At 38.4% G+C, this 23436-nt stretch overlaps 1 protein-coding gene across 2 annotated transcripts; it reads right to left on the bottom strand.

Moving 5' to 3' along the window:
• Nucleotides 1-60: 60 nt before the first annotated feature.
• Nucleotides 61-23370, bottom strand: TSG101 (tumor susceptibility 101). Of its 2 annotated transcripts, none has more exons than XM_068398962.1 (10): nt 23214-23370; nt 17532-17616; nt 15637-15702; nt 14882-15045; nt 13416-13542; nt 10758-10824; nt 8961-9052; nt 3620-3822; nt 1583-1822; nt 61-397 (listed from the first exon to the last, which is right to left on the bottom strand). In XM_068398962.1, exons 1-10 carry the CDS (start codon nt 23253-23255, stop codon nt 308-310), a joined length of 1176 nt encoding a protein of 391 aa, XP_068255063.1. In that variant the 5' UTR covers nt 23256-23370; the 3' UTR covers nt 61-307. The 2 variants fall into 2 exon arrangements, with proteins under 2 accessions (XP_068255063.1, XP_068255062.1); XM_068398961.1 differs by having other exon boundaries at nt 8961-9055.
• Nucleotides 23371-23436: the final 66 nt, after the last annotated feature.

Genomic DNA, 23436 nt, shown 5'->3' on the forward strand with positions numbered 1-23436 from the left:
ATGGTTAAGCTGACACTGCATAAGCCAGGCTTGTTGGTAAAGAAAGCGCATCATACACAGTTCTGTAGAGGAAGAAAATATGCAACAAGTTTTATTCAGCGTAAGTCCACCAGCACAAAGATTACAGGAGATAGAAAGTGCATTAATAAAAGCTAGTTTTTACCAAAAAGAAAATATATTATTGATTCAAAATATCTTACACTTGAATGATGTAATAACTTATTCTGGGCACCTACTGATTAAGAGAAATACGAAGAGAATGGCTGCTTCATAAGGAAATCTAACTTCCCAGTTAAAGTCTGAGAATTTAGTAGAGATCACTGAGTCCAGCAGTCTTCCTTGCTTTCTGCATTAACGCCCTCAGCTGGAACTGCTTGCGAGACAGAAGACGTACGTGCTGCAGAAAGAAAGAATAAGAACAGCTGGCTATTGGGAAAGTTTTGATATAATCTTAATTATATTGCGATACAAATTTTCAAAGCATGACACATTCCATGACCCAAACAGGACATTAGTTTTTTTGAAACATTAAATGCATTAGTCTACTAAATGGCATTTTCTTGGCTTAAAATGACTTGGCTTAAAATGGCTACCAAATGCAATCACTATAGTATATTTTTTTGTGATTTGAATTATTAACTCTGCACATATTCTTATCAGAGAGAAAAGCAGTAATATGTACTCCAAGGTGAAGTCAGACTAAGGCACTTCCCATGGGACAAAGAACAGTTCTTTTAATGGTAGATAAACAGAACTAGCAAGCCACATAAGAAAGAAATAATATGTCTCTATGTAGTGCATTGTACACTGGATGTGAAAAGCAAAGCTTAAGAGGTAATTTGGGGGAAACTCAACTGTCAGAAAAAGGAAGGACTGGTAGCTCTTGTTACCCATTGGCCCCAGTACAGACTGTTAACACTTCTGCACACTAATCTTTCCATATCCAATGGCAACATTAATTACTCTGACATAAACATTTTGTGTAGTTTTATCCCATGTTAAAAAGTGTTTTTAATCTTTTCAAAATAACAACAGATCTGTTTTTATTTCATGTGCCATCACCATGTACATAAGTTCAAAATAAAGGTTATTAGATCAGACATTATGAAAGCTTTCAGCATTAAGGAGAGCAAAGAAAGGGAACAAATTGTCTAAGAAGGTCTCTGCTCAAGACAAAAAACTAGCTAGCTGGCTTCCCCTGCCCCCATGATTCTAACACTCCACTGGCTACCTCAGCAGAGGCATCCACAGACTACAAGTGAAAAGCAGTCTGAATACTCCAATCACCTGTAAATTTAGTCCCTTCAGAATTAGGATGCAAGCTCAAGGGAAAGCTTATGTTGACACTGTTGCACGTGTCTAATGATAAATGACTTAATATCTCTAATGCTTTTAACATTGCTCTTTTATCTCAATTCTGAAATTCCTCATTTCAAACTTATGTTTCAACATATAAGTATTCATGTTCTTATAGGATCCTCTTCAGTGAGGAAATTACTAACATTATTAAGCTGAACATAAGAGTTCAGAGTATTTAAACACATTTAAAATGCACATCTTAAAAACATCCCAAGAAACTTACCTTTAAAAAGACATCTAGATCTATCACTCCACGTCTCAATGCTTCCCCAAGGTAGAAGATGGTGTCTTCAATTGCATTTTCCTCTGCGTATAAGTTCAGGATCTGCTTGTAAAGCGGTGCTGTAGGAATAATAACTTCATCTATGTCATTATTTTCTGACTGATTTTCCATTTTCTCTAAGGCAGAACTGAGCTCCTCATCCTTCTTCTTGAGAAGTTCAATGTTCTTGTCAACTTCAGCCTAAAAACAATTAAGATATTTGTTTATTTCTTAGGTCTCAAGAGCTGAATGTCTTCTTGTGATACAACTGTCAAGATGAAAGATTTTTAGACATGCCAGTTGATTCTTTACTTCTCTACTCATCTCTATTATGATTTTTACAAAAGAAAGAGCTAGCAATCTATAGATTTTGGATTCTTTAATTTTAAAAAGGTAAAGGCTGTTTCAGATAATGTCAATCCATTACCAATTTATAACTGTAAAGAAGGCATGCTAACAGTCTTTTAAGTATTCTGAAGGTGCCACATAAGGAAAAATAACCATTTAAACTAGCTACAGATAATAAAAGGAAAGCCAAAATAATTATCTTATTTGGAAATGTGTCTTTTGAAGTAAGTTCCTATACAAGTTTGGTGAGCATGGATCACACGAACATTTAACTGTATTGACAGGAAAGAGAATATGCTGGCTTTACCCACTAATGGTAGCTATAATTTAACTGCATCTGTATGAGAAGTACTTCCTTTTGATACTTTTGAATTTGCCTCCTCATATTTTTGATGTTCCACAGCTAACACACTGGAAGAGACTGTACACCACTGTGTTTTTCCTCATATCACTCAAAGCCATACAGAGCATTATCATATTCCACTCTTTCTGTCCCCACTGTCTTTTTTCCAGACTGAAGTCCTAGCTTACTTAGTCATGTCTTACATGGAAGCTGTCTGATGCGCTGGATCACCCTTCTTGCCTTTGCATCAAACATCTGCAGTTGTATTATATCCTTTCTTTCCAAGATAGGAAAGACTAGAATTACACACTACGTTTAAAGTGGGCATGTCATAGATTTATACAGTGACATAATGGTATTCCCTGTTCCCTAGTCCTTATTAATAATTTATAATTTTCTTTTTTAAACCTTATCTGAGCACTGAGCTGGTTTCAGAAACTGTTCATCAATCCCAAAATCTTACTCCCGAGCAGTAATCACAGAATCAACCAGGTTGGAAGAGACCTCAGGGATCATCGAGTCCAACCGTTGCCCTGACACCACCATGTCAACTAGACCATGGCACTAAGTGCCATGTCCAGTCTTTTCTTAAACATATCCAGAGATGGTGACTCCACCACCTCCCTGGGCAGCCCATTCCAATGTCTAATAACCCTTTCTGAAAAGAAATTCTTCCTAATGTCCAACCTGAACCTCCCCTGGCGAAGCTTGAGGCTGTGTCCTCTTGTCCTATCGCTAGTTGCCCAGTAGAAGAGGCCGACTCTTCTGCAGGAGCAGATGGATTAACAGAAGACGTAAGGCCTTAATGAAAAACTGGATGAATTTCTGAGCATACTCAGTAGGAGAAACTCCGGTCTAGGAAAGGAAAAGTCTGCAGGTTATACAAGGAGACTGTGACTAAAATCAGTGTCTCTACCCTAAGACACTGAAACGTTCTCCAGTGCTGTTGTTACACATTATTACCCAGAAACTGAGACACAATTATGAAATAATCTCACACCACTGACATCTTTCACAGGGAGGATGGGGAAAAATAACACTGTTCCTCTACTACTGAACAATGGCATTTGTTAAGATACATGCAGGACAATGCATCTTATGGTCGCTGCTATTTCTGACTTGCTTCAGTCTGAACACACACGCCTCAATTTGGAAAGAGAATATATATTTAAAATATATTCTGGAATATTCCAGCAATACACTGGAAGGCTTTGATATTTCTATCATGCTTAATAATGAATTAATTACATGCTTCTGTTCACTACTAGGAATACTCAGATACAGAGCAATGTTTCATCTCAGCTTACCACTTCTTGATCCAGGCGAGTTACCATCTCTTCCAGTTTCTGGTGTCCTTTCTTCAGGTCCTCTTCTGTCCGTTTCAAGGCATTGAGTTCAGCTTGTGCACGATCCATTTCTTCTTTCATCCGCCATCTCAGTTTATCACTGACTGCTGAAATAAGGGAAGCTCGAATGGTATCCTCGCTGATAGTGCCATCTCTACTGGGTCCTGCACAAGAAAATTCACAAGCATAAAAATAACTCTGTTCTGCCAGTTTGAAAAGGGGCTAACTTGCTGTATGTACTTTAGCAATATGAGATACTAAAATAAACTGTTTTCCATAATAATTTTCAGAAGCAGCAAAGAGAGCACAGTGAGATAAAACACATTAAGATGTGCAAAAGTAAATTTAAGAGTACACGTCCATTCATTCACTTTACTATTCCCACATCCACAATCTTCCTTTAATTTAAAAATGGCCTGGCTATTTCCCCTGAAGTCTACAAATGTTGTTAGTCTGAGTATTTAGAAGAATAATAAATTTCTGGTAAACTCTATAGGAACTACAATTAAGGTAACGGCTGGCTGGAGACAGTGAATTTGCCTATAGGTACTCTTATCTTGAGGCTTGCCAATTACAGTTTGGTTTGGTTTTGTTTTTTTTTTTTTTTTTTAAAAAAAGATTAATAAAAATAGATGAACACTAAGCTAACAAAAATAATTTCAATGAAAAAGATCTTAATTGCTGCCCTTTTATATTTATGAAGATCTAATAGCAGGGTCTGTTTTAGTGACAAATTAATGGAGAGTATCAAGTGATTAAAAAGCTACAATATGATCTAGTCTTTCCAACTGGTTTCACAATTATTCTCATTCAGCCATCCTAGGGCAGGTATGGGAGGGCAGTGAAACAATCAGCATTAATTTAGAACATTGGTTATTGAGGTAATGTTACTTTAACAAGCAACATTTATTAAAAGATTATAAAGCAGAGAGAGAAATGCTAATCAATTGTATTAGCATATGGTTTATAGATATGTTCTGGCAGACTAAAATCAGATGGCAGTCTTTTAGGTACGTGTTCAGTGTTACACTGGGCCTACCATTTCTTTTTTTAAACTTCTGCAGCATGTTACTGTTATTGGACCAGGGTGGGGAGGAGCATGGTTTATAAAATTACGTAATGGCACCCCTGAAGAACCTGTAAAAATTCTCTCTGGATAAAACAGTTCTTTAATGTTAGTTGAATAAAGAGTATTAGTCAAGCATACAGAGATTCTCTGGAATTAGTTATACAATTTGCTTCTAACAAGAACAAGCATAGCTATTTTAGGTTAAATGTAAGACAAAGATGATGACATACAATTTGATTGCAGGTATACTAATTCGCCAGTTTCACTTGGTCCATTGCGCCCAGAAACTCAGCGCAGTGATTTTAGTAGTAGTGAAACAAACTACTAACCAATACTGTTCTAGTATTAAATAACTAGCTTCTATAAATGATCAATGTTAAACAGCAACAGAGGCTGCTATGTAACTGAGTTACCACAACTGAGGTTACTACCTGTTTTGATTGTTTTGACTGCTAGGTACGACTTGTAATTTCAGTTTACTAAATCACATTTCAATGCAGCAATATTAGAAAATATCATAGAAGAAAATTAATTCTCTAATATACTTCATTAGTCTCTCTCCCTCTGAAGCACTAGAGGCTTTCACATTTAAGCCCAAGTATTACCATTGCTTTTGCAAATCAACCTTTCAATGAGATTACCTAATTTCAAGAGCCTGTCACTAACACATTTTTACATAGAAAGGTAAATCCTTTATGGCTGTCACAGGCAGTGGTGTGTATCTGCAGACCAGGAAACTCGTGTTGCTCTAGAGAATGCTAAGTGGCTACTTGCTGCAGGATGTTATCCGTATTTATCACAAACCACTTCAACCATTCTTCTATAAGAAAAACTGGAGTGTCACAGTTTCCTCATGCTTGTGCCTCACACCTTTTAGATCAGTGAGATTTCAACTGGATTGAAACAACTACTAATAAAGCAAGAATTATAGCAGGTTTTGTGCCTAAACTTTCCAACTTGTATGGATGAAATGTGGAGAGATTTGAAGTTCTGTAACTGGAAAGAAACTTGCAAAAAGAAATTTTACCAGATTATCTTTTTATCCCAAGACACAGTTATCAAAACCCTGAAGTTGGTATGGCATTATGTACATCACATTTCTCAGCACCCTACATCTCAAAAAATTAAAAAGTGAAAAAACATTCATTGAGGCTCCCATAAATCTCACATAGCTAAAGACAAAACCATTAGTATATCTTTTCTTTTTCGTTCCCAAAGGTTCAGAAAAGTGTCTCAAGTCAGCCAACATCCAATCAACCTCTTCACCTTTCTTAATAATCAGAGGCCCCCAGAAGAAGCAAAAGCAAACAAGCAACTCAAACCATACATTAATTTTGCCACTTAAACACAGTAGTTAAAGACTGGTATTTTTAGAGTAAATTACACCACGATAAACAGCGCTAAATATTTTTTTTTACTACTGGAAAAAAAGAGATTGAATTATTAATCAACTGGTGCAAAAATAGCCTTACAAAAATATAGATGTCTCAAAACTTGATGTGACTTACAGTTCTGACTTAAGCAATTCACCTTGTTGCCAGTCAACAAGATAATTTTCAGTATTTGGTTAACTACCTATTAGAATCAGCAACAGAAGCTGTCAAATGGCACCATACACACAAACCCAGAGATCCATCATTGCTGCTTCTTATGAAAAGGAGATAAGAACAGTACTTTCTACACTGAAAAGTAAAACTTAAACCAAATCAGTCAAACTATCTGGGACAAAAGAGTTTATTCACTGTTTAGGACTTCCTGTTTAAGGCAGATAATTGTAAATATACATGTTCCAAAACAAAACAAAAAGGTCCGATTTCACTTCAATTGTAGCATTAGCATGACTTCAGTTACTGTTTACTTTACATAATGACTTATTCTCTAACACTAAGTCAGAACGGGCCATCAGTTTTACTTTTTTTTTCCCCCCCCCCCCCGATAGCCCTCATTCTGGGAGATTTTATACAAGTCTCCGTTTAACAGTAAAGTAAGAGGAAAAAAAATAAAATCACAATACACCTAACACAGTGGAAGTTCACATAGAAGTGCCGCCAGATAGGAAAGAGGTCTTTGAACATATAAAGGATCATTTTAATACAGCTCAATTAGATTTTATGTATCTTCTTAAAGAGCATGAACCCTTAGCATTTTCTGTCACTTCCATAATTAGCCCAGCTTGGGGAAGGTTTTATGGCACATAGCCATTAAATCCAGAGAGCACTGAAACCCTTAACCTTTACCAGGCAGAGTCTGGTTTCAGAAGTGACCTTGCAGAATCATCAAACTAGTAACTGCATCAGAAAGGTAATTAATGGCAGATGATTGCACAGAAAAAAGCCTGAAGGACTACTTGAAAAACCATCTATTATTAAAAACTTAAGCTACTCTGAATGAGTATTTTCATTCAATTCAAACTAAGCACACTACAGTAAACACCCCACCACTACCCACACACCTGATATGCTCCTAAATAAATTATCACAATAAACCATAGACAAACAATCTGTACAGGAAATAAACACTTGCAGTTGAAAGAAAAAACAACAATACTGTACTGTAAAAAACAAACAGTACTGTAAATACAGTGGATTATTAAAGAGATGTTTGCATTTCATTTGGCACAAGAGATAAACCATGTGTAACAGGTGCATGACTTTTACCTAGCTGCATCAAGTGAATCAGTCTGATGTTAAACTGCCACTACAAAATGTGACATTACAACATGGTATCAGACAGTCTAACTCAGGACTTGAAGAGCCTTCTATGATATTTCGCAGATATTCCACCTCTGTTCATCTTCACTGGGGATGAAAATGAGGGAAAGAAATGAAATAGGACATATCTATATTTTAAATTAACTCTCTACTACATAAAAGCAAAACTGGATCTGTTTGCGAAAGACACTGCAGAAAGCCGATGTTCCCTAGAAAGGTTTTATCATCTCCCTACACGAGAACCAGTGGAGACCATCAATTCTCAAGGACCCAACTACAGGTCCCCAACACTGAGTACTGTTTGAGCTACTTAAGTGGGACAGTGGCTTCCTTGCAGTGTGCATGGTAGACACACATCCCCTCAGAGTGGAGAACACAACTGAAACAGCCAACAACTTTCAGAAAAGACTTTTCTAATTCAGAAGGCCGAAAGAATGTGGACACAAAGACACAAGAAGAATACAACATACAACTTATTGTTGTTTCCAAATTCTGTAACAACAGAACAACTCAAATATTTTAAGAGTAAAGTAGAAGCATCTATCTTCCTTTGCCAAGCTGTGAACTTCCTTTGTCCTCACTTGTGTGAATGAAAATCTCAAATTACACACAGTTCTGTAGGGAAAAGTGTGTATAAATAACTGGGAGCTCACACACTAAATGAAGAACCTATGGATGCACTTTAAATTGCAGTGCAAGAGACCACAAATTATTGATACTCTGAACAAGGTCTCAGAAGAGTCTACGTCCTTACCACATAACTGCCCCAGAAGTAGAATCATCCAATTGGAAAGTTACTGCAGCAACTTCCTACTTACTAGATGACCTTTACCACTGTTTCCCAATCTGTTACACGTACACTAAAAGTGAGGTGCAGAGCTGAAACCGAGCTAGTGTATTTTGCCAGCACAGGACCATGGAGCAGCAGATTGGGAAAAGATACATGTTAACACCCTAGATCTTGCTGCTGAAGGGAAGAAAGAAGGAAATAACAAGTATGGACCATTAAGAAGCAACAGTGAATCAGCTGGAGAAGAAACACAGTAAAAATGAAGCTCATTCCAAATGCATTGGAAACCTCTGCTTTAGATAGCTATGACTTTTAGAGTAAAGAAAGTGTAAATGAACAGTAAATAAAGTGAGTCCAGTAGATGATTAAACAAGGACAAAAGCATTTTTATAAACCAGGAACAGAGCAACACAGGCAATCAAAAGTCACCTACAGTTAAAGGGTGAGAAAAAAAACTTAAGGTAGTCACGCGCAGTGTTCTTGAAAACATTCACAGAGCACACACAATGCACTGCACAAACCCAGGAATTTATCAAGTTCCTGACTGAATAAAATATAAGGCAAAGGACATAAAATGTCTTTTATTCTTCCTTTGAATAACTTTTTTAATTGAAGATCAACCCTTTGGAAGGTCAGATTAAGAACAACACATTCCTTTTTCCATTTTCTTTCTTTACACATCAGTTATAGAGGGAAGCTTCACTTCCGAGAAATCCTTTCAAAGGTACTCACCAACAGTAGTCACAGGAGGCTGAGAAGGGTAGTACTGAACACTAGTGGTTGCTGGAAATGGAACACCACCGGGATAAGGATAGTTTGGGTAGCTGCTTTGACAAAGAAAGATACACTAATGTGATGTAACTATCTGTAAAATATCATCCATGTATATTATCTTTATGTAGACATGTTAAACATTTCTTTACATAATAAAATGTTTAAATTGCAGGCCAAGTTACACTGTTTCTCTTTTCCTGTTCACGTTAACATCTTTCACAATTTACATTTCTAGGATGATTTAAGAAGATACCTTTTTATCCGAAACCCTATCTAGTTATTGCCTGGTCAAGCATCTGGATCATTCCAAATTCTCTTCAATCTCTTAATCTTTCCATGCAATTTCTAACTTGCCATATGAAACCCCAAAAGTATCCAAAATAAATTATTCTAGCTACAAACTCACAAACACCAATTTCAATTTACTAATTTTTAATATAAGAACTTTTAACAAGGTGATTGCTGAACCGCTTTATGTAAACCTAAAAATGTTGTACAAAGTACAGTTGCAAGATGAAACTCCTCCAGAAATTCTCAGCCCTGCTCTGAAGGATGAAGGAAAGCAAAAGTATTCATTTGTTCACTGAAACAATTGCGAGATGACACACGACAGTCTACAATACCTTTCTAAAATACGTTTACTATCAACTGAAACAAGGACTCAAATTAGTCACTACTAGACCAACAAACACCTGCATACAGCAGAGTATTAACCATGGCTCTAAGTAAACAAATAAAACATGTAAAATACAAAATAACCATATTCTGTGCCTCTCCAGATAACTGCAAATTTAATAGTTCTTAAAACCTTTCTGTTCATTCACAAATTATACTATTTTTAAAATAGTTCTTCTATTATTCATTTTTGTACAAACATTAAGAGCACTTTAAATAAATGTATTTACAAGGAAAAAACTTGCCATAAGAACTTATCAAAATCCCCATTTTTCACTTCTTAAAATGTAACACCTCACCTTCCTAATGCTTACAGGGTTTTAACATTTTTTTCTTTTTTTATCAAAGTGTTATATACTACAGCAACTCCTCATATGCTCCTAACACAAAATCAGGACATAAGGATCTTAGAAATAATTAATTATTATGTGAAAAAATGCAGGTACACACTAGGGGGCAGCAATCAGCATCTTACTATTTGCTAAGACAGAACGCCTAGTCTGCTGGAAAGTTTTACTCCAAACTACTACCTGACATACTTAAAGAAAAAATCTTGTTTTATATTAATAGAAAGCTTTTAAAATAATTTTGTGTTCTTCAAATTCTCTTAGAGTGCTCTGAATTAAGCCTAAATTTATGCTGGAGTCAAGGTTTGTATTAATCCAGCAATTGTTTTGTTCAATTTTTTGAGTTGCTAATTATGCCAAAAAATACCAATGCTAATGAAACCCCCCAGCTTGTAGGGGTACATTTCTTTCTATATCATGTAAACATAACAACCTTATAAAGACTGATCTGATACACAACTGAAGCAAGATAACATCTGGGAGTTAGGTAATAATTTTCAAAATCTATTTATCACCCCAGTATACTGTATTTGAAGCAAGCAACACTAAGCCAGCTAAAGCTTTCTCAAACTTTCTTTTGGCTATTGACAAGAATTCAGCCCTCGCTTTTAAAAAAAACCTGCTAACACGATAATTATACAACAAATACACCATAAGAAAACACAACTAAGACTGATACTATTCAGTGAAACTGTCTATTATGTAAATGATGATGGTTTAAAGGGGTTCTTACCTTGGGTTTGGAGTACTTCCTGCTGGATAGGTAGATATTCCACCTGGAATGCCTGGCACATAGGAAGCTAAATAAAATAATGATTTTGTGTATTTTTACTTTTCAGAAGCTTAACATATATTAAGATCACACTAGTGAGTTGTACTTATGCTGCAGTTACATGCTTTTCAAAATATTATCGAACAATGAATACAGTATAACACAATGAAACAATAAGAGAAGTCATTCTATGGTCAACACCCCTCAATAACATCTACCCTGCATCCTCTAACACCATCGCTTCTCACAACACTCCCAGACATTACCCATGCTGCTCTTGTGCAGCTTGGCAAGAGGGACACATGCAGATGTTTGTTGTGAGCTATCTCTGTGCCATATTACCAAGGCAGCTGCTTCCCCTCAAAACATGTAAAGGTCCACTGCATGTGGACCTTGCATGTATTGCCCAGTTAGAATTTCTTTTCTGTATGCAAGCACATTTTCACAAAACACAGACAAATTTTGCATTTCTGAAGATTCTACTTATCAACTTTGGTGAAAATATTTTCAAGAGAATTTTGTTTGGAGGGAGAGTATGAGAACTGTAATTGAAGTCAATTACACATTCCTTAGAACAACTGGCTAGAACACCTTTCACTGCATATTTATTTTTTTCTTAATCATTACTTTAAACTAACCACTGCATGGATAAAAATGGATATCGATTTAAAAATCCACAATGAGTAGCTGTACTAAGTAAAATGTGGATACATTAGAAAAAGCATCTGCAGCTAGGGTACTCAAAACAGCGGCAAGTTATTAAAGATGACACACTTGAAGAGCTGTCTCCATTTTTTATATAATAGCTGAAAAAAGAAAATAACCTTTCCAATGTAGCCATTGCTCTCTACTCACTAAATGATGAGTGTATAATTTAAGTACCTTCAGACCTCACAACAGTTGATTAGCTATTTAACAGCCCAGTCATGTTCTTATCCAGTAATTTCTGCCATTTAGAAGTTACACTTTAAAAATTTTTTATCAGTACACATAAATGTCTAAGTCCTAGCAATTTTAAGTTTCTTCTTGGAAATCTGGCAATTCTATTATAAAAATTACGTTTTGAATATAGTTATTCCACATTTTGAGTAATTTTAGGAATATTACATCAAATGGCTTTTTTTTTAAAAAAGCCAAGCTATTTTCATCCTTGAATGCTTTCAAATGATTCAATTTTTTAAAAAGGGCTTCATTTCTTCTTAAACAGTGTATCTAGAACTTAAAAAAAACCCTACCTAAATGTCTGTAAAAATAAGGAGAAACTGACTACACTAGTAAAACTAAGTAGCTATTAACAATGTGAAAATCCTGAAACATTTCCACTAAAATTACTTCAACTACGCTAGCATTGAGTGACTACAAGAGTGATCAAGTGTGTTTCAATTGATGGTCCTTCCTTAAAGTACAATACAGGTCACAGTCTCTACTAGAACTATACCTGTACTGACACCCACTCTTCTTGGAAAATCAGAATGGTAGAATCATCTAGTGCTCTTCTAGGTAGGCTAGTGCTGGACAAGCTAAAAAGCCCCAAACACTTACCTTTAGCCAACTATCCCTAATGGTCCCATTTATGTTTGCTACCCCATTTCTCCCATGTTAAGAACCTAAGACCTTGTTAAAAATGGTTTCCGCTGGAAATTGTAATGAATAGTACTTCAGCTTTGCAGATGTAACACTGTGATCTGATGAAAGCTGTACTTCAATAGAAAACAGACAGAGCCTTAAAAATACAGCAAAAATATAACCCCAAATACAGCTACTCTGCCATTAAATTACTGTAGAACTGTTATTATATCATTAAAGAACCTGCAGCTAATCTGCTCCCCCTGCCCTCCTGCCCCAGTCTTTGGCTTGAGTAGGTCACTGTTTTGTTTGGGTTTTTTTTTCCTACTCAATGCAGAGTCTCCTTTTGGAAGAATTTCTAGGATTTTCTGTTTCCCACGTGCCCCTTTTCCCCCACCCACTTACCCCGAGACTTTAAAATAAGATGCCTCCAGAAGTTTAAATAAATAAAAGACTTAAAAGCCTTGAGAATTTTTGCAAGAAAATGAGTACTAAGTCAGAGTACCAAATCAACAGAGAAGAATGAAAAATCACAAGGCAGGTTTTTTTCATATTCAGCCAGCAATTATTAAAAAATAAAAAAAACCAACCAAAACCTAGGAGTGCCGGCATAGAAAACACAAGCAGTATGCTTTTGCTTATGAAATCAATGGTTGCAGGAAACTTAACAGATGGACTTGTACTATCAGAATAAAAATTTAAGATAGAAAGGCAGTTATCTGAATAATCTCTTTCTAAGGTTTATCTCTGAAAGTTGACAGGTTACTGGTCATTTTGAGGGGCTTGGGGGGTGTGTGTGTTTTGGTTTTGATTTTGTTTTTTTTTAAATACAAACTTGATTTTTCCCTTCCTTCCAAAAGTCAAAAACACACACACATTCTTCCAACACAGTTCAAAAAGGTCAAGTACAGCACAGGTGAATTCATTAGCCAGCAATATAGAAAGTCATTCTAGAGTGGAACACATAATTTGTTGACAAACTATGCAGAGGAACAATACACTTTGGAATATTAATACGACTATTTGTAGAAATTAGTAGCCATGACCACTTACTAGTTGGTGGGCCTGTTGCCTGGTATGGTGGGTAGCTTGATGAAGCAGTAGGCCGAGAAAAGACTGGAGGTTCCTCACCAAACACAACAATCATGACCTGAATCAGCTCTAGCAAGTCTGACTGGGGCTGTGAGGGTAAGCAAATCACAAGTTGTTGATTTCATTAACAGACAGTTTAACTGACTATAATAACAAAACGGTACCAATCAGCTCTCAAGCACCGTCCTTTTATTTGTGTTTTTAAAAATATATTTATATATATATGTCCATATTTAACTTCCTTTATGGATTTCTTTACAGATTCCAAACCCAGCCAGCTGGTATTCAAAACGGTATAGCAAAATACAGCTGCAGCAGTGTCTACACTCAGAATAAACGGGAATACATGGTTCCATATCAACTGCAGGGCAATAAATGACTGAAGATGACTGTGCAATGATGGATTACAGTAATTTTTGAAAACTTAAATCTACCCTCCAACATGAAAAAAGTACAGATCACTAAGTTTTCAGACATTTCAATTTGACACAGCATATAGTTTTTGCTCAGGTTCAGAATGGCTCAAAAGAAAAAATATTCTAACCCACTAAGGAGTGGCACAAACCTCCTTTAAATATAGCTAAACTATGCTTCTCAGTTTATAACTACATTTAATATAGGCATGACCTCATTTCGCCAAAATAAGGACAAGCATCATGAATGCAGCACCAGATTAAATATCCTATTTCCAAATTTTCTTAGCTCTATCATCCACTTACTTATGGATGATACCATAAGTATCCAATCATCTCTCAAACTGAATGAATTCTGTATCACCTGTATCTCAGATGATCCTCTTGCTTGTGCAAGACCTACCTACATCTTGATCTGGAAAATAATTTTCCACTATTACCATGCAAGCGCTGAACTACCACCCATGCTTAATAAATATATTCCTGTTAATCCCTTTTTACAAAACTATGCATCTTGTACCATTCTTCTGACCTTGTCGGCACAGTTTATCTTCTTTACAAGTCCATGCTTTGGTCAAAACTTCAATGAGGCCTGCACTGCTCAATGCCTTTATTTATTGGTAAAGCAAATATATCCACACACTCAAAGCTCCAGCAATGTCTACATAAAGAAGTCCAAGTGCTCATACAAGTCCATTTTAGTCACAGAGATGTTGCACAAAACTTATAATTTCCCTTCTATAAATATTCTTATCTCACAGATCTTCACATTAGTGTCCTGCCAGGGAAGGACGCCTGTGCTGCACTGTTCAATCAGACAAACTGTAACTAAAGATGCAATTAACCAGGCAACAAAATGCAACATCCTGAACTTTAAGACATTACAAATAATAAGCAGTCATTTTAATTTAAAAAATGGTTTAAGATTTCAAATAAAGAGGATTAAAAATGATACAACTATTTAAAGGAATTCAGAACTGAGCAATTTGAGGATTTCAAGTTCCCTATACTTACATATTTCCACTCATGCAGATAAGGAAGGTATATCTTTCCATTTGCATCAACATGCTTCCCAGTTTTTATCGTCATAGAGCTAGTGGGTTTAACAAAACAAATTGGGGGGTTGAAAGGGTAGGTGTCCAGCAGCCACAAGCAAATTGGGATATTGTATGTGTTACCTAGAAAAGATATTTTGAAAGATTTTAGAAGTTACTCCAACTCTCTAACTGTCCTCTTGTATCCAGATTTATAAAAACCTCCTAAACCCAGTAAATGCAACTGCACAGAGTCAGAAACCGAAGCCAAAATCTACTAGTAACATTCAACAAAGAGCTCACAATATGGCTATGAGCTCAACATTTTTCAGAACAATTTAACTTTGATTTACAATTATCATTTACCTCTGACATATTATCTCGTTTGTTCTACAATGCAACATTACTAGACCCTAATTTGAATTATCATTTGCTGCAGCAATAAATGGTTTGCAACCCTCATTCAATTGAGAGGCTTGAAAAATGTGCAGTACTGGAAGAAAAGAGATGTTACAGAGCCGTATAAGACTGAAGAAGCAACGCTCAACATTAACATTTTTTTCCACAGCAAAAACGGGGAACAATTTCTTTAAAACATTATACTTTGGACAAGTAAATATTTTCAAGAAAATAGTGATCACCGAAGTAGTGAAGCTGAACCAGGACAAATCTAAATAGTTTTTCATGTAATTTGGGAAAATAATGGTGGTGGTAATAATAATAATAAATGCGTACCTCTGTAAGGCACAGGAATGGTTCCACTGAGGCTCATCAACTCCCTAGATGTGCCGTCGTTAAAAACTGAAAGGGAACAAACAGTATTTTTAAAACAAACATATTTGCTACATTAATCTCTGTTCAGGTTATAGCCCATCTATTTACTAGTGTAAGTTTTCAGATGTTACACATGTAAACGCAGCTCGACACATTTATGGACTAGCAAATGATTGTCTACAGTCAGGTAGCTTCTTATGAATAACATATTTCTGAGAAATTAATGACTAATTATTGTCAAACTACCTTCACTGAAAATAAAACTGGTTCCTTATTCAGAGACCTAGTAAAAAATGTTGTAATCATACAAACTGCAAATCACACAAATTGCTGCAAAGATAATCTGAACACGAACTTATTTTAAAAAACAACTGTCATTTTAGGATTACAAAGAATTCCTTATGCTTTCTCCAAACAAACAGGTCAGCAAGAATACTGAAAATTACTGGGCCATAGACATTTTTTACATAATCAATAAAGGTAATTTAACCAAACAATAATACAGCAAAGAGGAAGAAATGCGTAGCACTCGACTCACTGCCACATCTTAGGTTTAGTTCACAAACTGCACAGGAACCCTGACCTCAATTTACTAAGTTGCTGTATTTAGTTTCCCCATCCTTTCAATCCAATAGATTATTCTTGGCTGAATAAATCAACTTCTGGTAATAAAGCTTTTATTTTCCTAATTTCACCTGAAAGTTTCTAGTCATACTTCAAATGTAGCTTATCGTGTACAATTCTTTTGGTGCTAATGTTCTGCAAAGGGAGGTAGAACATATTGGGACTTAAATAAGGGTACATATTTCATTATTAATATAAACTTGAAAATTATCTCAACAGCAATGTAACCATTTTCTTGTTGCTCATTTCACTGCTCCAAATAGTATCAATTATCTGTAAGTGGTTCTGTGCTCAGCCTTTCCCAGGCAGCTTAGAAACTGGAATTCTGATCACTATTGTTATGCAAACTTGCTATTCCAGCGACAGTCCTTTCACTATTGTTTTGGATTCTCCAGTCACTGCACGAATTTTTATTTCTGTGACAGCTGCTGGCTTGCAGCTATTCAAGTTAAACTAATTTATCTTTTATCTGTCCATGTCCCTTCTTAATACTTCTCAATCCAAATTTAGAATTTAGAAAGCAGAACACTATGAAGTCTCTGATGATGTATTAGTAATATAAATTACCTCACAGAGGAATCCCACAGGGGACAGTTAAAAAAAGGTGATCAGAAGGAGGATGACCTCATCAGCTACGCTGGCTGACTGTATCTTGTGAAACCATGCCCTCAGCCTCTGGAGCTGACCCTAGATATCATCTTCATTTAACACACTCAAATTAAGTCAGAGCCTTTAAAATAGTTAACAGTGATTGTCATAGTTCATTTACATTACAAAACCCCTCATACCAATTTTCTATATACTTGGCTATGCTTTTTTCATACTCTTAAGGACTGCAACAATTACTTTTAATGAAGTATTTGTTCATTCATTTACAGTTATTTCTAAATAGAACTCTAAAAATATCTTTATATGACAGCAAAGCTGAATTTGTAAGCCACCAGCAATCTCAACACACCAACTGGTATGACATCACCGAGTGATTACCTAAAAGTCAACCTGTGAAAAACGCAACACTTCTTAGTAGGTCAGATAGACTCAGTAATATAGAAAGGATATTTTAGAAAACAACTGTCTGTGTTTCTAAGGAAGTATTGATGTCAAAGGTAAAGAACAGAAACTCAAATTATGTTTTCTAGTTTTAATCTCCTTTTTCCCCACAAAAAAAATTACCAAATATAGCTAAACCACCAACAATTCAATAAGAACAATTTTCTCACACACAGACTAACCATATGAATCCATGACAGGTTTGAGGTCCTTGTACTGAGTAATAACACTGGTCGTCTCCTGTACAGTTAGGTCTCTATATTTATACTGGAAAACAAAAGAGAAAGCATGACTTCAGAGATTAAATTTTCAGTGTAATTTCATTTGGTTTTATTTTACCCAATAGACTGCATTTATGAGTTTACATTGATATATGGACATTATTCTTCACTCTTATTTTGGAATAAGAATTTATTTCTCCGTTTCACTTAACTGAACCTGCCTATATAACTTACCAAACTTCAGTCTTAAATAAGGGTCCATACAACAAGTGATTTGGGGAAAACTATTGCATTTTCATTCACGTTCTACCATAACCAACAGTATCTGAGAGATATATGTGGATCTTAAAAACGCATCTCTGAACAGATACAGCGACCTTTTGAACATTCCTGATACACAGCTATCTAGGATCTGAACCTCACAGGTATCTTCCATAGCACTTTTCAAAAGCATCACAGTATTTATCAATCATTGATCAGTATTTTCATGTATTTTATCAACTAGAAAGCAGACATTTCAAGGCACAATATTATCAGTAATAATATTAGTTTCACTCCCTTCCTTTTATATCAGGAGCAGGGAGTAACTTGCAGCACAGAAGATCTGTACAACACAGATACACTACTCAGAATTTAACAGTCTCAGAACTATAATCCACAAACAAAGGAGATGCTCCTGGGCAACGTGGGTTCACCATGTGGTGCAGCTCTTTAACCCTGTAGCCACTCCTCCTGATAACTACCATTAAAAAGAAAGCTAACAATGTCCCTTGACAATGTTTTCATTGTAATAAAATGTAAAAAAAATTTACAATCTTCAGATGTCTTAAGGAACGTAAACAGACAGCATCCTTTCATTCAACCATGGTAGGAAGACAAAGGGCCCAACACAATGAAACGTCTGATACCCAGCATGGATTCACCAAGGGGAAGTCATGCTCAACCAACTTGATAGCCTTTTATGAGGATGTAACCCAGTGGACAGATGATGGTAAAGCTGTGGATGTGGTCTATCTTGATTTTAGTAAAGCGTTTGACACGGTCTCCCACAGCATCCTCGCAGCTAAACTGGGGAAGCGTGGTCTGGATGATCGGGTAGTGAGGTGGATTGTGAACTGGCTGAAGGAAAGAAGCCAGAGAGTGGTGGTCAATGGGACTGAGTCCAGTTGGAGGTCTGTGTCTAGCGGAGTCCCTCAAGGGTCGGTACTGGGACCAGTTCTATTCAATATATTCATTAATGACTTGGATGAGGGATTAGAGTGCGCTGTCAGCAAGTTCGCTGATGACACAAAACTGGGAGGAGTGGCTGATGTGCCGGAAGGCTGCGCAGCCATTAGGAGAGACCTGGACAGGCTGGAGAGCTGGGCAGGGAGAAATTCAATGAAATATAACAAGGGCAAGTGTAGAGTCCTGCATCTGGGCAAGAACAACCCCATGTACCAGTACAAGTTGGGGGCAGACCTGTTGGAGACCAGCGTAGGGGAAAGGGACCTGAGGGTCCTAGTGGACAACAGGATGACCATGAGCCAGCAGTGTGCCCTTGTGGCCAAGAAGGCCAATGGCATCCTGGGGTGTATTAGAAGGGGTGTGGTTAGCAGGTCAAGAGAGGTTCTCCTCCCCCTCTACTCTGCCCTGGTGAGGCCGCATCTGGAATATTGTGTCCAGCTCTGGGCCCCTCAGTTCAAGAAGGACAGGGAACTGCTCGAGAGAGTCCAGCGCAGAGCCACGAAGATGATTAAGGGAGTGGAACATCTCCCTTATGAGGAGAGGCTGAGGGAGCTGGGTCTCTTTAGCTTGGAGGAGACTGAGGGGTGACCTCATTAATGTTTATAAATATGTAAAGGGCAAGTGTCATGAGGATGGAGCCAGGCTCTTCTCAGTGACATCCCTTGACAGGACAAGGGGCAATGGGTGCAAGCTGGAACACAGGAGGTTCCACTTAAATATGAGGAAAAACTTCTTTACGGTGAGGGTGACAGAACACTGGAACAGGCTGCCCAGAGAGGTTGTGGAGTCTCCTTCTCTGGAGACATTCAAAACCCACCTGGACGCGTTCCTGTGTGATATGGTCTAGGCAATCCTGCTCCGGCAGGGGGATTGGACTAGATGATCTTTCGAGGTCCCTTCCAATCCCTAACTTTCTGTGATTCTGTGATTCAAAGCGCACAAATGTTAACAACATCTGAACAAATTAATTCAGACATTACCCAAGAGCAAAGCGTGGTGCCACAGCTAAAGGTCGCCTTTGCTCCAACAAACACTCATGAGTTGTGAAGCTTAGAAACTAGTTCTTCTCCCTGTTATCTACAGAGATTGACAAGGACGCTACTCCTGGGCATGATAACTCTGATTTAATGAGCAGAGATGAACACACCATGCCACTTCCCATAATGCCACCTCAGTCTACAAAAAGCACCTGCGCTTTGGGGGATGCTGTGACTTATCTTCCTGAAGTGACCAAGGGCAAAACAGCTGTAAGGTCAGTCTGCAAAACACCGGTCTGTGGGAAAGAAAAGCAACCCCCCCAGTGGGGATGGCTGCATGCGCAGGGAGGCACCAGCACAGATGTCAATCAGCCAGAGGGTCCGGGCAGCCCCTGGATGCTGTTTTGATGGGAGGGCTGCAGCAAAGCATCTCAGCCTCCTCCGGAAAGCGTGCGCAGGATTGGGAGTGTGCAGGAGGGGCTTCACACAGGAGAGAGAACTTTGCTAGCATTTGAGCACATTCCTCCCTCCTTCCCAACACCTAGCAGAAGTGAGAAATAGGTAACAGGCATTGCTAGAACATGGAGACAGAGGTCTGTGACATTTTGGCTAGGCCAGCCAGAGACTGGCAGTACGTACCCACATCCCTGAATGTGTTATTACAGCACGAATGAGAGCATGTCACCAGCTACTTTAAAAAGTAAGAGGGGGTCCTTTTATAGGAACGTACCTTACGGTACAGGATATAGACTCAAGAAGATTGGCATAATCACTATTAAAAAAGAACTGGCTTCCAGTAACAGGAGCTCCTAACAAGCATAAGGATTCAGAGTCAGGATTTAACTCCACTTTTGGCACAAGAGTCTCAAGTTAGTTTAGTCGAGGAATAGATAAAACAATGCCTGCCTGCTCAGCAGACATACTGGGGGTCTGGTACACGGTGGCTGATAGGGTTGATAAAACCTAGATTTGGTTATCTGTGGTGCTTTTAAAAATTAGGTCCAACACCTGAAAATGAAAAAAATATTTTCATATGTCTCTTAAAACTAAGAAAAAGAGTATTGCTGCAAATAGTTTTTACACTGAGTGATGAATAATTACTTACTTAGTAGAGATAAGCTTGTAAGATTCCAGCTACTGCCATGAGCAAAATTAAGTGTGACATCAGCTATTAATTTCAGTACTTAGATCCAGATAACTACAGAAGACCGAAGTTCTGTATATTAAAATGACATAGGAAGAAGTTTTTGCTAGTGAGAATGATGGCTTTAAATCACAAAGCATACTCTTCTGTGCTTATTTCTCTTTTCCATTCTAAGCAGTACTAGAATATTACAAGACAATCTTTTCCGGTGTTCATATACTAAGTAGTCGAAATCTCTTTGGGAAATATAAGATTCTACAAAGGTAACTAAAACTGATTAATTTGAATTCTTAATTTCTAAACCTTTTTTTTTTTTTCTTCCTCCATTCTCAGATGGCAAATGCATCCTCCTTGTTTTACATATCAGGAAACAGATCACAAGAGAAATGAAGCTTTTCAAGATCAGACAACAGGTAAATACCTGAAGTTAAATTAAGTGCTTATGTTCACCCAAACTAGGGCTTAAGTCTTTTGCTATCTCACACATTGAACTATTCATATGGGAAATACCACTAAGCTTCCCTCTATGGAGTAGAAAGCATAACTATTTTTGAAAAACAAACAAAAGTGGTAAAATAGTAACTTAATTTTTCATCAGCTATTAAGTACATTGCACTTTGAACTTACCTACAGAAAGTCAGATGGCATTGGGGGTATTAAATGGGCGAGTATGGGGCAAAGAGGACATGGGACTACCTTAAATTCTGTTTCTTCTGTGGCATGGCAATAATTAATTTAAGGAAGACAAGTGTATACAAATACATAAGTGATCTCATTTGCTGACACCAAGGTAGTATTCAGCACTCATTTTCACGCTGTAAAAAAAATTTGCTCATGATTCCATGCAAGTGAAAGACCCTTTAATAAGGTTTCTTCAGTTTTGATCCTCACCTATATTTCATTTTAAAATTGAGCAAATATGATGACTAAATGCTGTTAAAAAAATTCCCCCGAACAAAATCATAACTCCCTCTACGTATTCAGCCTTAGAGGTTTTCATTTCAAGCTGCTGGACAAAGCCCTGTTTTCACCTGAAGAGCGGCACAACTACACATGGCTCTGTATGATTCAGTGATTAATGATTTACATTCCAAGGGATTTTCTTTTTTCCTTAAACAAGGGTGATAAAAAACCTCCACTCTTATCCTAGTCAATGAAGTTGAATTTGCCTTCCACCTTCATTTAACCAGTGAAGGCAAATCACACTATACAACAACCCACACAGCAGCTCTGATCCACTTCACAGAATCGTTTTGGTTGAAAAGGACCTTTAAGATCATTGAGTCCAACCATTAACCTAACACTACCAAGTCAACCACTAAACCATGTCCCTAAGTACCACATCTACACAGTCTTTTAAATACCTCCAGTGATGGTGACTCCACCACTTCCCTGGGCAGCCTGTTCCAGTGCTTAATAACCCTTTCAATGAAGAAATTTTTCCTGCTATCCAATCTAAACCTCCCCTGGTGCAACTTGAGGCCGTTTCCTCTTGTCCTGTCATTTGTTATCTGGGAGAAGAGACTAACACCCACCTCACTACAGCCTCCTTTCAGGTAGTTGTAGAGAGTGATAAGGTCTCCCCTCACCCTCTTTTTCTCCAGACTAAACAACCCCAGTTCCCTCAGCTGCTCCTCAGAAGACTTGTGCTCTAGACCCTTCACCAGCTTCGTTGCCCTTCTCTGGACTCGCTCCAGCACCTCCATGTCTTTCTTGTGGTGAGGAGCCCAAAACTGAACACAATATTCGAGGTGCGGCCTCGCTTCAATGCATGACAGCCTCAGCCAGGCAAACGGTTTCTCTTCAGCTTTTACCAGCAATACCCTAACCCAGAACTGAAGTTTCAGAGCGCTACAAATAACGAAATACTTTAGGTTTTGGTGCACCATGTTTCCCTTTACAAACTAACCCAATTTACAGTCTCCAGGTGGCCGGACACAACCCTTCTATCACTGCTTCGCCCGGCCGTCGACACGACCACCCCCGGGCTCCCCGCGGGCTGGCGACTATCCGCGGCCGCCCGTGAGACGGGAGATGCCAAAGCGGAGCCGACCGCTCCCGGGGGCCAGCGCCGAGGCTGAAGGGGACACAGGGCCCCCGCGCCACCCCTGGCCCACGCCAGGCGCCGAGCGGCCCGCACCAGGCCGCGGGCAGGACCCCGCTCCCCTCCGCCCAGCCCCTCGCTGAGGCAGCCGCCGCGGAGGTCGGGCCGCCCAACGCACCAGGGCAGGCGGAGGGCAGGGGCGGCCCGCAGGGACGGGAAGGGGCTCTCGGTGGCCCCGGCCGCGCCGTTACCTTAGCGAGCATTTTCTTGAGCTGGCTCTCGGAGACCGCCATGGCGGCCGGCCCCTCCTCCGCCCAGCCGCCGCTCCCGGTGCCGCCGCCGCCACGCACCGGCCCGGCCGCCTCTCTCCGCCCCTACATACAAACAGGAAGAGGCCTCGCGCGCCCGCTTCCGGCAGCGACACTCGCTTCCGCCCGGCCGTGACGACACTTCCGCGAGGCGCGAGCGTCACAT

The sequence above is a fragment of the Nyctibius grandis genome, chromosome 4 (assembly GCF_013368605.1).
Source record: "Nyctibius grandis isolate bNycGra1 chromosome 4, bNycGra1.pri, whole genome shotgun sequence".
NCBI classification, from domain to species: domain Eukaryota; kingdom Metazoa; phylum Chordata; class Aves; order Nyctibiiformes; family Nyctibiidae; genus Nyctibius; species Nyctibius grandis.

Coding starts and splice junctions, on each gene's coding strand:
- TSG101 (XM_068398961.1), bottom strand. CDS start 23,255: ATGGCGGTCTCCGAGAGCCAGCTCAAGAAAATGCTCGCTAAG. Junction 9,056..10,757: donor GGAAGTACTCCAAACCCAAG/GTAAGAACCCCT, acceptor TCTTTGTCAAAG/CAGCTACCCAAACTATCCTT. Junction 398..1,582: donor ATCTAGATGTCTTTTTAAAG/GTAAGTTTCTTG, acceptor TTCTTTCTGCAG/CACGTACGTCTTCTGTCTCG.